Source organism: Lagenorhynchus albirostris, chromosome 7, assembly GCF_949774975.1.
Source record: "Lagenorhynchus albirostris chromosome 7, mLagAlb1.1, whole genome shotgun sequence".
NCBI lineage: Eukaryota > Metazoa > Chordata > Mammalia > Artiodactyla > Delphinidae > Lagenorhynchus > Lagenorhynchus albirostris.
Genome location: NC_083101.1, coordinates 5,596,845 through 5,612,088, shown reverse-complemented (window position 1 = coordinate 5,612,088; position 15,244 = coordinate 5,596,845). Strand labels below are relative to the sequence as shown.

At 57.0% G+C, this 15,244-nt stretch overlaps 1 protein-coding gene across 1 annotated transcript in view; it reads left to right on the top strand.

Annotated features, from left to right (window-relative positions):
* LAMC3 (laminin subunit gamma 3) overlaps nucleotides 1–15,244 on the top strand; it is a 59,914-nt gene that overhangs the window by 15,456 nt on the left and 29,214 nt on the right. The window contains exons 3-9 of the mRNA XM_060153284.1: nucleotides 2,160–2,290; nucleotides 5,798–5,964; nucleotides 8,762–8,950; nucleotides 9,030–9,147; nucleotides 10,400–10,498; nucleotides 13,197–13,333; nucleotides 13,718–13,768. Of these exons, the coding sequence (XP_060009267.1) occupies nucleotides 2,160–2,290; nucleotides 5,798–5,964; nucleotides 8,762–8,950; nucleotides 9,030–9,147; nucleotides 10,400–10,498; nucleotides 13,197–13,333; nucleotides 13,718–13,768 (892 nt within the window). The remainder of the gene's footprint in view (nucleotides 1–2,159; nucleotides 2,291–5,797; nucleotides 5,965–8,761; nucleotides 8,951–9,029; nucleotides 9,148–10,399; nucleotides 10,499–13,196; nucleotides 13,334–13,717; nucleotides 13,769–15,244) is intronic.

Genomic DNA, 15,244 nt, shown 5'->3' with positions numbered 1-15,244 from the left:
GTCAGAGAAGGACAGAGAAAGCCAAGCTGCTCCCTCCCCTTCTCTCCCCTCTGGGCACCCCCAGGGTGGCGCTTCCTCTAAGGACGTGGAGCCTTGGGGGTGTGGGGTAATGAGGGATGTGTCCATGCGGCTGCTGTGTCTTGGGTCCCTCTGTCCTCCATGGGGGCCAAGGACCTTGGGGAGAAGGCTGACCCTCTCTGGGCTGCTTGGAGACGAAGCTCCAGCCTGCCGCTTCTGCAGTTAACGCTGCATCCTGGCTCCCACGTCTGTCCAGAGTCAACCCGAGAGCCCACTAGTAGTTTTAGCTGGGCCACTGCAAGTTGCACGAGGTCCTTGCCTCTGCGTACTGGGGCTCCGGTTTGCCCCCAAAGTTACCTCTAAGGCATCGGGGAGTGACCCGTACAGTTTGGGCTAAGGGAACAAATTCCCCTTCTCTCTCCCAGCTCCCTTGCTGGTGTCTCAGGGAGATTTTGACGCTGTTCCTATCACCATTGCCTTCAAGACTGATGGAGCAGGTCATAGGCTACAAAGCAGATGCAGGAACCCAAAGAGGGGTCACTGCAGGCCGAGACCTTGGGCAGGTCATTGCCCTCTGGGCTCCATTAGTATGATGAGGGCGTTGGAGTAGATGCAGGAAGGCAGGCTACCTAGTAGCGAAAGCTGGGACCCTGGGGTCAGATAGACCCGAATCCCAGCTCTGCGTGCACCAGCCGTGCAACGAGGAAGCAGAGTACTTACCCTCACTGATCCTCAGTCTTCTCATCTGTAAAGCATGGGTAAGAATAACACCTCCCTGTGGGGTTATGGTGAGGACCTGAGCCATAACCACACAATACGCATCAGCTACTGCACCTTCCAGCTTGGACATCAGCTGGTTTGGGTTCTCTAGGGGCACTTTTTCTGCAGAAAGAAAAGACTCTTAGACCATCAGCTGTGCTCTGCTGGGTTCCCACCCCGGGCCTTAGCCCCCTTGCTCCTCAGCTGCTTCAGGGACCGACCAGCAGCATCAGTACCACCTGGGCACGTGTGGAAATACAGAGTCTCAGGCCCCACCTCTGATCAGAAGCTGCATTTTAACCTGATCCCTGAATGCACACTGACGTTTGAGAAGTGATTCAGGGAGTGACTCCCCGGAGGTTTACAAACTCAGCTGAGCGCTGAGGTCCCCTCTGAAGCTTTCTGGCCCTGGACCCCTCCCTGGCTGAAGCGTCCTCAGGCAGAGGCCCTGGGCCCCAGGCCACGGGCTCGAGAGTTGCCGAGCCCAAGGGGATCGGAGAGGCCCGCTGGCCTGAGTCACGCTGGGGTGAGAAGTCAGACTTCGCCAGTTCATTTTCTGTCCTGATGAGCCTGATTGCTAAACCAGCAGCTGCTGGGCTGAATTAAAATGCTGATTAACATTCAGCTGCAGCTACCTCTGATTATAACAGCAGGCAGATGAAAATGTCAGCGTTCACGTGGGCTCTCCCCCACCCCCCCACCAGCTCTTCCAGGGGGAAGCCTCTCATTCCGCCACCAGCAGGTATTTATCGAGTGCCTGCCGTGCACCCGGCAGAGCCCGGGCTGGGGATGCAGTGAGAACCAGGGGCCCTGAGTCCTTGTTCTCTTGGGGCTGTGTTCTGGTGGAACAGATGTCACCTGGGGCAGGTGCCTTGTCTGTGGGAGCCTGATACTTGGAACGTGAGAAGCCTGTAAACCCAGGGCCCACCCCACGCCAGGGCGCTGGGACGCATCTTCCCTCAGCTGCCCTCTAGAGCGGGGGTGCGGTCCCACTGAGGAGTCAGGTAACCTGCGTGACACGGTTTTAGATGAGCTGCTCCGGCACCTCGACCACGTGCCAGATTCCGTGCCCCGCCGCTGGCCGGGGCACTGGCCGTCCTCCTCCAGCACCCTCCTGGAGCCGACATTATTCCTTGTCCTATTTCACAGATGGGGAAATGGAGGCTCTGAGACATTGAGCAAATTCCTCAAAGTTGCACAGTTAGGAAGGGGCCGGGCATCCAGGTTGGTGTGACCCAAAAGCACAGGCTCCTTATTTCTGCAGTGTTCTCGGAATTTGTCTGTGTCTGGCGTGTCCCTGTGTCCCAGAAGATGCCCCGGGGAGCCGGCAGACACTCAGGAACCTGCTGATGGAGCCCTTTCCCTTGCATCTTGTCCACCAGGACTGGGTCACCAGCACCGAGTTCCTCATCTCCCTAGACCGGCTCAACACGTTTGGGGATGACATCTTCAAGGACCCCAAGGTGCTGCAGTCCTACTACTACGCCGTGTCCGACTTCTCTGTGGGCGGCAGGTAGGCGGGAAGCAGGGCAGCGGCCGGGACGCTGGACGGGGTGGCTGCCACGTGGGCTCACCCGGTGGCTACCGTGGAGGGTAAAGAAACCACTTCTGGTGCTCCAGGGGGGGAAAAAGCAGAAGCCTGGTTCCCGGGCCCGGCGTTCAAGGCCTCCGTGACCCGCCTGCCTCCCGCCTCCCAGCCCCGTTCCTGCTGCTTTTCCCACGTCAGCTGTGTTTCCGCTGCTGTCAGCGGGACACGCCAGCCCTTTGCACCTGTGGTTCCCTCTGCCTGGTGGTCCGCCCCCCTTTCTTTTCTTTCTTCCTTTTTTTTTGCATCTGACCGTACATTCATTCACGCCACATGTGCCCGTGTGGGGCAATGTTCCACACTCTCGTCTTAACACGTAGAACCTGCTTAAATTTCCAGTCGGACCACCGTTCTGTGGGACAAATGAAGCTGGTTAACAGTGACCATAAGCAGGCGTGGTACCCCAGGCTTTCAAAGCTTCGCTTCTTTCCTCAGCACTCATGAGCTTATAACTGATGGAGCCCATCAGCCCCATTCTTCCCCAAATCTTACGGTAAACTTGGGTAGAGTAGGGCTTCCTGGGGACCCAAGCATGTTTTTTTTGTTTTTTTGTTTTTTTTTTTTTGGGGTACGCGGGCCTCTCACTATTGTGGCCTCTCCCGTTGCGGAGCACAGGCTCCGGACGCGCAGGCTCAGCGGCCATGGCTCACGGGCCCAGCCGCTCCACCGCATGTGGGATCTTCCCGGACCGGGGCATGAACCCGCGTCCCCTGCATCAGCAGGCGGACTCTCAACCACTGCGCCACCAGGGGAGCCCCAAACATGTTTAATAAGGCTTTGAGCTATCTCCAAACAGTACGAACGGTTCAGGCCACTCCACAGCCCCACGGCCAGCGACCCAGAAAGGTCACCGAGGAGGGAGGCACCGCACTTCTACACCCTTCTCACGTGAGGAGAGTCGGACTGTTCTGTCGGGACCCCTGGCCCTGGCCTACATACTCCTCCAGCTTCGATCAGTGCACATTGTAGTTTAAGCATCTCGCCTCTCCACGAAGCAGGGGCCATCCTGTACACACGTGGCCACTTGGTACTGTGCCCTCCAGGCACAAATGACGTCTTCAATGTAAACACTCCCTCATCAGGCTCCTTCTTGGAAAGGAGAGAGGAGACAGATGTGTTCCCGCCCCAGGCAGACAGGAACCAGATCAGTCCCCAGTAATCATGTCGCACGCCCCAGATTAACAAGGATAGGAAGCCAGGGCAGGGTGTGCTGGCTGTCAGGGAGACCACCCTGCAGATGGGGACCCTGCGGGAGGTCAGGGGGACCACCCTGAAGATGGGGACCCTGCGGGAGGTCAGGGGGGCCACCCTGCAGATGGGGGCCCTGCGGGAGGTCAGGGGGACCACCCTGCAGATGGGGACCCTGCGGGAGGTCAGGGGGACGACCCTGCAGATGGGAACCCGGCGAGGCTGGAGATGTGAGGGGCGAGCATCCCAGGTGGAAGAGCCAGCATGTACGAGACCCAGGCTTGACGAACGAGGCAACAGCTCTGCAGCTGGAACAGGGGGCATGGAGACGGCTGGAAGATTGTCGGGGCCGTGGACCAAGTTTATGCAGTCAGTGGGAAGCTGCTGAGGATTTGGCCAGGGTAGTGACAGGGTTAGAGTTCTAAGACACCCCAACCCTTGACATCGCAGGGGGGCAGATGAGAGGAGAGAGAAGAAGCTGGTTGGGCAGAGCTGGTGGTAGGATGGGAGAGGTGTGGATCTGAAAGCTGTTTAGGGTGGGAAGCCAGCTCCACGTGGGAGTGGTGGCCCATGGGGGTAGGGGGCGAGGGGCTTCCAAAATTCAAGGACGTTTAGGTGGCGTTCGGAGAGGTGAAGATGTCTGGGAAGGGAGCACGGGCGCAACTGCCCACACGCAGGGTGTCTGCACCCTCTGGAGGCTGGCGCTCGGGAGTGAAGGGGAAATGGGGGGTGTCTGTGGGGGCCCCTCTGCTTCTCCTCCTCCCCCGCCACTCCCACACTTGATTCAGGTCAAACCGCCCGGGAGCAGGGCCTCTCCACGGATGGTGGATGGCGGTGAGCTGCGGCGTCTGCCGTCAGGGGGCTTCAGGACAGAGAACATCCGGGCCCCAGCTGCCAGAGCTGGACCACCCTCAGGCCAGCAGCCGGCTGGGGGGTCAGTGGCCTGGCAGCCTGTGTCCCACAGTGGCCTGTAGGAATTTCACTCTTTCCCTTGGGATCAGAGGGCTTCGTGGAGGAGGGAGTGTTGGCAACATCCCCTTGGGCCGTGGGTGGTCCCTCGTCCCAAGACGGGTGACCACTGTCTCCCAAGACTGCCTGGTGCCCACCTCACCCCTGCCGGAAGTTCTGGGCATTACCTGCGTACCCTGAGCTCCCAGGGAGGCCAGGCAAGGAAACAGTGCTCTGTGACCTTCCCAAGCCCCGTGTCCCCAGTACCATGGGTACTGGCAGTGGCCAGAGGTTCTTCAACATCCACTTGGGACAGAGCGTGGAGCAGAGCTTATGGGGAGACACCAGGTGGCCGTAGAGGAGTGTCTAGGAGCTCAGGGTCTGCGTGGAGTAGGAGAGAACGGGGTTCAGATTCTAGCTCTGCTGCGTAGCATTCGTCACCTCATGGTCTGAGCCTCAGTTTCCTCATCTGTGCAACGTGGCTAGTTATGGCCCCTCCTGCTGCAGTGGTGAAACTCCAGAGACATGATGTGAGCTGATTGCTCTGTTGGGGGCCGCTACAGAGGAAGGCTGGGAGCTGGGAGCCCTGGCCATCCTCCGTGTGCCTCAGTCTGGCCACCCGGGAGGGGGGCGATGACCCCACCGGGTCAGGCTCGGCCGAGCAGGCTGTGTGGCCCCCTGAGCACCGTCGTTCCTGCTGATTCCGCCTGTCTGACTGCAGGAGCGGGGGTGGGGCAGGCCCAGGGCTGCCCTCAAAGATACAGGCTCACTGGGGACTTGAGATGAGCTGGGGGCCGTCCTGTGTAAGGCGCAATCTCCTTCTCATCCCTTTAGACACGAAGGAGGGGGCATGAGGCGCCTCCCTGGCTGCCTGCACCTCCCACCCCCTGCCCTGAGAGCTGGCCCGCCCTCTAGCCAGGAGACTGAGATGACTGCTTCCCGGGTCCCCCTCGGCCCCTGGGTGTGGTGCTTTCAGTGGCAGCATCGAGAACTTGACCGTTACTGACGGGTGGCCTCGGGCAGCCTCTCTGGGCCTCGGTTCCTCCGTCTGTTAAATGGGGATCGTTGTGGGCTTGTGAAGATGCGGTGGGTTGACACGTGTACAGAGCTCAGGACAGCCCAGCGCGGTGGGTTCCGTGACTGTTGCCCCGGGCACGTAGCAGGAGTTCAGTAAAGCTCCGTAGCTGAGCCGTAGAATGAGGAGCTCACCCGAAGGCGGGGCTCCCTGGTGATGAAGCCCTTCTCCGCCGGCGCCTCCCCAGCTTCCGGACACCCCCCACCCCCGTGTTCTTTTCCCAGGTGCAAGTGCAACGGGCACGCCAGCGAGTGTGGCCCCAACGAGGAGGGCCGGCTGGTCTGCCGATGCCAGCACAACACTGTGGGCACGGACTGCGAGCGCTGCCTGCCCTTCTTCCAGGACCGCCCGTGGGCCCGGGGCACAGCCGAGGCGGCCAGCGAGTGTCTGCGTGAGTGTCCTGGGACTTCGGTGGCCGGAGGCCGGGGGTGCAGGCCAGGAGACAAACTCCCCATCCCTGGCAGCGGGGCTGCTCCTGGGGGGCCTGGCCGCAGCTTTGGGGGCTCTAAACCCTGTGCAGGTATGAGAAGGAGCTTAGCGGGGGCTGGAGGGGGCCGCGTCCTCACCTGCCCAGGCAACCCTTCAGACCCAGTCTCCCCAGGTAGAGGCATGCGTGGCAGGAGGGCTGAGAAGGACCCCCAACTTGTTCCTTTGTGTCAACTGCTCCAACCACAGCTGTCGATCAAAGCCAGGCCACCCCAGGTCCTGGGGTGCTGACCTGCCCACCCAGCCTCTCCTGCAGGCCCCCAGGCAGCCCTTCGCTGCCCCGGCCCCCATGCGACGTGGCTGGCACTGCCTAACCTCACAGACACGCTGGAGAGGATGTTGCCATCATACTTTTTCCAGGGATGGGGGCCACGCATGGGGTGGGGGGCTCCTCCCAGCCTGGCGTGCCCCTCCAGCTTCCCTCTGTCCCCAAGCCCTGCCCTCCGACAGTCATCTGGCTTGCTCCGGGCTCCCATGTGTGGCTGGTCGTCACTGGGCACCAGACTCCACCTGGCTCTGCTGCTGGCAGGAGGCATGTCTTCATGTGCAGGCGCTCCTGACGGCTCAGCCTCTGGACCCACTGTGCTCCTGGGCTGCTGGCATGTAGAGCTGGGGTGGGGAGAGGACGGCTTGTTCCATGGAACAGGATGCTGTCTGCAGGAGCTTCCCGGGGCCACTGTGGCCCTAATGAGTTCCTGCTGCCCTTGCTGGCCTGCCTCCACCAGGAAGTCCTCTCGGGGTCAAGGAAGCTGGCTGGCTCACCCGTTCTGAGTCTGGGGCTCTCTCCATGGTGGGGACACAAAAGGCCAGATTGCTTCTCCCGTCAGGTCCTCACCCCTGAGGTCATATCTCTGTCCTCCCAGCCTGGAACCTGCGTTTCGTGCCTGACCCCTCGCGCTCCCCAGTCCAGGCAGCCCCTGAGCCGCATTCACATTCCCCCAACCCATCTGACTGTGTCCTTCTACACGGTCGACACTGTGGTCCGGCCGGTCACCCCTCCTCTGAGCATCAGAAGCCCCCACCTCCCTGCTCTCCCAGCCCCCATACCCCGCCTGCCGCCTAGCTGAAGGCACTTCACATCTGAAGTGTAGATGCAATTATATTCATCCACGGAGCCCCTTGCTCCAAGGTGAAGTCCACTGACCACGGCTGGCTGCCCAGCCTCCCTGGATCAAGCCCTGGCTGACCCCTTGACCTCATAACTGCCCCTGCGCCCCTCCCTGTCCCGGCACAGTGCACAACGTCCCCACCCTCTGCCCTGCCCATCACATGACATGCCACCCTCCCACACCACACTGGGTGAACCTTGCTTCTCTGCCTGTGCCACAACTATCCTCTCCCCTCCTGCCTGGGACTCTCCCTTCCCTCTCCTCCCCTCCTTTGCCTGGACACTTCCTTCCTGCTCACCCTTCAGCTCCCACTTAGCTGTGACTTCCTCCAGGAATGCAGCTGTAGGGCCCTCCTTTCACCTCCCGGAGCCTCCCTGCCTCTCCCATCACAGCCCTTCACCTGCAGGATATCCACCTGCTTGCTGCATCTGACCTCCATCAAACAGTGGGACCATGTGTGCGGGCACTGGTCCACACCATGCTGGGCTCACCACGGGAGCCAAGACGGAGCCGATCTTTGGTACATACTTTTTTTTTTTAACATGAATGTACTTTGTTTTTTTATTTATTTAGTTTTGGCGGCATTGGGTCTTCGTTGCTGCGCGAGGGCTTCTCATTGCTGTGGCTTCTCTTGTTGTGGAGCACGGGCTCTAGGTGTGCAGGCTTCAGTAGTTGTGGCACGTGGGCTCAGCAGTTGTGGCTCGTGAGCTCTAGAGCGCAGGCTCAGTAGTTGTGGCGCACGGGCTTAGTTGCTCCGCTGCATATGGGATCTTCCCGGACCAGGGCTCGAACCCATGTCCCCTGCATTGGCAGGCGGATTCTTAACCACTGTGCCACCAGGGAAGTCCCTTTGGTACATACTTTTTAAAAACGTGGGAAAAGTAAGCTGGGACGAAGTGAGAGAGTGGTATGAACTAATATATACTACCGAATGTAAAATAGATAGCTAGTGGGAAGCAGCCGCATAGCACAGGGAGATCAGCTCGGTGCTTTGTGACCACCTAGAGGGTGGGATAGGGAGGGCGGGAGGGAGGGAGCCGCAAGAGGGAAGAGATATGGGAACATATGTATATGTATAACTGATTCATTCTGTTATAAAGCAGAAACTAACACACCATTGTAAAGCAATTATACTCCAGTAAAGATGTTTTTTAAAAAACGTATTTATGAGTGAATGAAAGGTGACTTGTATTTTCCATGCTTCTGAGTGACCGCATGGTCACTGGGGATCAGATTCACATACTCTTATGGCTCAGAGGATCCACAGGAGATCTTGGAGGGAGCCACGCTGCCACTCGAGAAGGTAGCCAGTCTGTGATCCATGACCAGGTGACTGTACATCCTGGCTTGCCTGGGAGGGTCCTGTGTGGGGGTATATTTATTAATGGTGCCCCCTTTGTTCTCGAGAGTGTCCTGTTTTGGAAGATCAATTGACTGGTCTCCAGATCCTTGATCAAGCCAGGCCTGAACTCCATCCTTGCCCTTCCTCCAGCTGCCTGCTCACTCACCACAAGGAAGCTGATCGGCCCATACTCCCCTCCTGCCACGTGCTGCGGCCTCTCTCACACACCCTCCCCCGCCTCCTGCCCACAGCTTGCAACTGCAGCGGCCGCTCTGAGGAGTGCATGTTTGACCGGGAGCTCTTCCGCAGCTCGGGCCATGGTGGGCGTTGCCTCCGCTGCCGTGACCACACAGCCGGGCCACACTGCGAGCGCTGCCGGGAGAACTTCTATCGCTGGAAGCCACAGATGCCATGCCAGCCCTGTGACTGCCACCCAGCAGGTGAGTGGGCTGCACTGCCCCGGCCCCCACCCTCGCCCACCGCCACGGGCTCCTGCTGCCCTGTGCCCTTCCTCCCCAGGCTCCCTGCACCTCCAGTGCAATGACTCCGGCACCTGCATCTGCAAGCCCACGGTGACGGGCTGGAAGTGTGACCGCTGCCTGCCCGGGTTCCACTCGCTCAGTGAGGGCGGCTGCAGGTGAGGGCGGGGGGGACAGTGGGTGTAGATGACCCAGCAAGGGCGCACGGTGGCAGATTTGGACTGAATGATGGGAAGCAGGAGGGAGAGTCCCAAGCCCCTCGGAAGGCAGAGTCGGCAGCGGGTGGTTCCCCGGGGGCGGAAGAGGAGGAAGGGGTGAAGGCTGACCCCCTGGGGTTCTGCTTCAGGTACCTGGGCGAAGGGAGGCCATTCATGGCAAGGGGAGCACAGGGTGGGGAGAGACTGAGTCTGCAGTGCTCGTGGGGCATCCAGGGGGACAGAGGTGGGCAGGGGCTACTGGGGTCTGGACCTCAGAAGAGGGTCTAACGCTTTACTATCACTTGATTGAGAAAATACACAACGACCAAAACAAATAAAGCCCTTATAAATTCAGAAGTACTATTAAATGATCTTGGCTTTGGTTCAGTGCACCAGTCTCCTTGTATATTTGAAAGGCCGTGGAAATGCCGTTGGGGAGGTTTGGGGAGTCTCAGATCTCTCTCAAAATACTCAGTCGTTCAGGCATAAAACTGGCCATTAGGTGGGGACCTGGATGCTTCCCCAGGGTCTCTATGGCCTCTGGGCCTCTGTACATGCCACTTCTCCTACCCTGGAGCATTCTCTTCTCCCTTAACACCCTGCCTCTCCCCAGCCTGTGTCTGAACAAAGTCCTACTCATTCTTTAATTTTCAGTCAAGGTGCCACTCCCCACCTTGTTCCCGCTCCAGACACCTCATTGGTGCTGCCACAGCCTCTTCTTGTACATTCTCTCCCATAGCTTGTATCAAAGTACAGCATCTACCTGTTTGCCTGTCCATCCTCACTGGACTCTAGGCTCTGTGAGGACAGGGAGCGTGTCTTACCAGATGGGGGATGGATGGGTGGATGGGTCGATGGATGGGTGGGTGGATGGAAAATGCATGGATGGGTAAGTGAATAGGTGTGTGGGTGGGATGGCTAGAAGGATGGAAGGATGAATAAATGGATCAGTGGTTGGAAGGATACACAGATGGATGAATGCGTGGATGGATAAGCAGGTGGGTAGGCAGATGGATCACTGTTCAGGTGAGTGGGGGGGTCACTTCCTTCACTCAGTGGGAACAGTAGAGCCAGCGGGCAGGCTCTTGGGTCAGCCTGCCTCCTGTTCCTCTCGGGCGTGGGGGAGGATAGAGAGATTCCTTCCAAGGAGGGTGGGCTATTCCCACGCTGGAGTTGCTCGTTGGACGCTTTCCTCTTGTCCTCTCTTTGGCAGACCCTGTACCTGCAATCCCGCTGGCAGCCTGGGCACCTGTGATCCCCGCAGTGGCCGCTGTCCCTGCAAAGAGAATGTGGAAGGCAACCTGTGTGACAGGTGGGTGAACCGATCCAGTAATAAGCCTGCTGGAAGTGACCTCGGTGGTGGTGGTGGTCTGGGCCATCAACCTCCCAGACTTGGGCAACCCCACCACCTGGCACAGTTCCTGGAGCACCATGGATCTGACACCCAGGAAGTTATCTAAAGACTACAATACCATTTATACTTTGACCCACCACCACTGAGAGTTTATAAGCTGTGAAAATACATCTTTTTTCCCCTATCTCAGAATTCTGAAAAGAAAGAGCTAGAAAGGATAGGAGAGACCATTTAATCTAGGGAGAGCAGATACATGGTACTCGTACCACAACCCTCCCATCTCACACTCAGGGCAGACATCACTAGTAGAGCGCTACCACAACCCTCCCATCTCACACCCAGGGCAGACATCACCAATGGACCACAGCAGTTTACCATGAGCTCTACTGTAACCTCAGAATCCTTCTCTACGCCCTGCTCCAAGAAGCTCCCACCAGTTGATCTGGGATTCAAGCTTGTTTGCCATCCTTGCCATCCTATCATGGTACAGGCGGAGCTTCTAAGGCTCGACGAGGCAGAAGGACTTTTCCCTGCCCTTCCTCCTTGATGTGTTTAGGGGGCCTCCTAGCCCCAGCAACGGGCTGGCAGACAAATGTGGGTTTACGTCCTTGGGCACATTCTGTCCCCTCTTCCTGGCTTCATCTCCAACCTCTGAAGCCTTTGCAGCCAGCGTGGGGTGTGCCAGGGCCTCTTTGATCCTCTGGCCATGGGAACCTGACACGGCAGTATACTGTGGCCTCTACCCTTGCCGGACTACGTTGGGCCTCTACTGGTTCAGGAAGAAGCCCGGCCTTGACGCTCACCTTGTCCACGCGGGGCCTGTGGGTCCTGGGGTGGGAGGTGGACTCCCTGCTGGGTCTTCCTCCCCCAAGACCCCTCAAGCTGAAGAGACAGAGTGGAGTTGGGGGACTAGATCCCACTAGCTCTACTCCACTGCCTCGTACCTTGAGGAGGTCTGCCTCTGAGCCTCACTTTACCTGTTTGTGAGATGGGGGTGCTGGTGAGATGTGTTCGTTGGAGCTGGCCCAGCTTTGGGGTAACTGGCATCTTCTTATGAATTGGATTCCTCCACCTGGGTCGGCCCGAATGGAGCCCTCATGGTGCAAACCAGGAATATGTGTTTGTAAAAGGCCTCTGCAGGGCTCCTGGGAGAAATGGCTGATTCTGGGACTGGGGCGGGGAAAACACAGGATGGGCCCGAAGCATCTTGTAGAAAGCAGGGAAGTGCTTAAAAACAAAACCAGACAAAGACAAACCCAGAAAACCCCAAACCAGGATGGGGGCCCGTGTCAAACGGACATGAGCGCCAACCTGAAAGAGTTCCCAGAGCTGGAACAAAATAAATAACAACAATATCGGATTATAACCCAAAGTATAAAATAAACATCCACGAGTCCACACTGATATAAATAGATGAGTGAATAAATAAATACAGGGGGATGAAGGGACAACTCTTCCTGGCAGAAGAATTCCACATTAGAAATGGAGAAGGGATGAGGGAAATATTAAAGTACTCTTACAATATCAGAGTAACGATCGCTGTAGGCCAGAGCCGCTGATGAATGCTGACATTCGTGGGCAGAACTTGAGGGAGAAACAGGATATTTGCATGGCCCCCAAATATCTCCCTCAAAATATTTACTAATTACTGTGGTGCTTTCACCATAGGTCCACGATTCTTTTTACTGCCCCCCTCCCAGAGGTGGGGCTTAATTCCCTTCCCCTTGCCCCTGGGCTAGATTTAGTGACTTTTTTTGACGGCTAGAATATGGCAGTTTTGCAGTGGAGAAACCTGGCAGGGACTTCCCTGGTGGTCCAGTGGTTAAGACTCCGCACTCCCAAGGCAGGGGGCCCGGGTTCGATCCCTGGTCAGGGAACTAGATCCCACATGCCACAACTAAGAGTTCGCGTGCAGCAACTAAAGATCCCGCACGTGGCAACGAAGACCCTGTGTGCTGCAACTAAGACCTGGCGCAGCCAAATAAATATTAAAAAAAAGAAAGAAAGAAAAGAAACCCGGCAGGCAGCACCTTAACTAAATGGTGAAGGTTAACTTTACCAGTGACGTCATACATGACCAGTGATGTCATACATTACCAGTGACATCACACAGGTATCATCTACCCTGATATGATGTGAGAAGACGGGCACTTCGCCTCTATTTCTTCCCCAAACCCACAGCCCCAGTCTAATCTTGAAAAACACCAGACAAACCCAAATGGTGGACATTCTACAAAATATCTGACCAGTACTGTCAAAAGTGTCCAGGAAAGACCGAGAAGCTGTTACAGATGAGATTAAGGACACCGCTAAATGCAATGTCATGTCCTGCCTGGATGGGATCCTGGAGCAGAAAACAGACGTTTGTGGAAAAGGGGGAGAAATCCTAATAAAATCTGGGATTTAGGAAATAACGTTAATCAGTGTTAACTTCTTGGCTTTAATAAACGTACCCTGGTAATGGCAGATGTTAACATTAGGAAAAGCTGGGTGAAGAGGCCATGGGAACTCGTGTCTACAATCTTTGCAACTCTTCTGTAAATCTGAAATTAAAACAACTTTCCCCGGTGATTCTGGGCTCCGGTTAGTCTAGCTGGGAACCCCCGAATGTAGCCAATTCATCTGGCCCCCGTGGGCATGTCCGCCTCCGTTGCAGATGTCGCCCGGGCACATTTAGCCTGCAGTCCCACAGCCCAGCCGGCTGCAGCAGCTGCTTCTGCTATGGCCACTCCAGGGCATGTGCGGCCGCTGCCCACTTCCGGGAGCACCACATCCTCTCCGACTTCCGCCGGGGTAAGAAGCGCCCGCCCTGCAGCCACCTCCGAGCGCAGCTGGGACGGGAGGTCCTGGGTCCTGCTCTGGGGAGATCCTGCGATGGTGGTATGGGTGGGTGTGGAAAGGAGGGGGCAGCCTCGGGCCCCAGCCCGGGCGTCTCCCGCAGGCCCACACACCGGCCGTGCGCCTCGGGGTCCTTCAGTACCCCCAGCACCTACCTGCATCCCTCGGCTCCCTCCTGGCCGCTGGCGTCTTCCTCAGCCGCCAGCAGGGGTGGGGGGTGGGCACCTGGCAGCCTTTGGAGCCTGTGGGGGAATTTCCAGTTGCTCCTTGGCCCCCTAGTGCTGGGGATCCGGGCTCAATCCCCTGGCCCCCATTTATTGAGCACCTGCTATATGCTAGGCACCATGCTGAGCTCGTTATGTACATGGAACCTCCTGGATTCCCTGGCAGGTAGATATTCTCATTCCCATTTTACATATGAGGCACCTGAGGCCCAGAAAAGGAAGGTCACGTAACTTAGTTGTTGGCACCTTGGGTTCATCAGCTCCCGAGTTTTGCTCTTCACTGCTGTACAGGTCTTCTCTCTAGGTCCAGGGGTGCTGTGGGGACCTGGGTCCCCAGCTCCAGGTGGATCTTTGGAGCAGGAAAGCAGTGGAGCTCTGAACTCTGCGTTAAATCATGGCCTGCGTGGGTCCCTGCCATGCCCAGTGTGTCTCCCCACCCCAGCATCTCCCCCAGGGAGCTAGAACCTCAGGGCTGGCTCTGGGGCGCCTCAGAGGCAGGGGGAGCAGTGCGCCCTCTGCTGGACACCACGCAGAAAGCAGGACGGAGCGGGGCTTGGAATGGGGACCGCCTCGTGGTCACTTGGGCTGTAGTCCAGGATGTCAGCGTCAGAAGGGACTCATCTTATAGATCCTAGAATAACATCACGATCCTCGTCACTTGGAGCCAAGCCCTGGGTTTGGCCCTTCAGTCTCAGCATCTCACGTGATCTCACTAACACCCTCGGCCAGCAGTTCTCAAACGTTTTGATCTCTGGATCCCTTCATGCTCTTGAAAATTAGAGAGAACCTCAAAGTCCTTTTGTTTATGTGGGTTGTTTATACGGATATTTTCTGTATTAGAAATTAAAACAGTAGTTTTTAAATATCTGTGTATTAATTCATTTACGGATGACCGTAGTAAACTTATAACAAAATATAACTTCTGCCTGCGAAAAATAACACTCTTTTTAAAAGACAAAAAACTTTGAGAAGAGTGCTACCCGTTTTACATTTTTGCACATCTCTTTAAGGTCTGGCTTAATAGAAGTCAGCTGATTGTTACCACGGCTTCTGCCATTTAGTCTGTTGTGATATCACACATCCTGTAGCTTCTGGAAAATTCTCACTGTAAGAAAGAGAATGAAAAACGCAAATAACATTTTAATGTTATTTAGAAGATAGTTTGACGCCATGGACCCCCTGAAAGAGCCTTAGGGATCTCCCAGGATATTCAAACCAACTTGAGAACTGCTACCGGGACCACAGTACCTCATTGCCTCCATTTTGCAGATGAGGCACTAACCGGCTTCAGAGAGGTTAAGTAACTTGCCCAGGGTCACACAGCCAGCAAAGGGGCAGAGCCTAGTCTAGCACGGAGGAGCCCCGGACTTCCCCTTTCTGACCTCTTTCTGTTTCTTCATCCCTCCCTCCTCACCCCTTGGGTGCCCCAGGTGTTGGGCCTCCACCATATTCTCCAGCTGCCCCCCTGGAGAGCACCCTCTGGAGGTCACTTGCTCTGTGCCCGACTGTGCCTGGTGTACTGCCATCACCAGAGGGAGGGTGGACTGAACTGGGACTGGGTTCCCACCCTGACCTGGCCACTTCCTAACCAGGTGGCCTCCCTGGGTGCAGTGGGGCTCGTGGCACGCTTACCTGGAAGGAC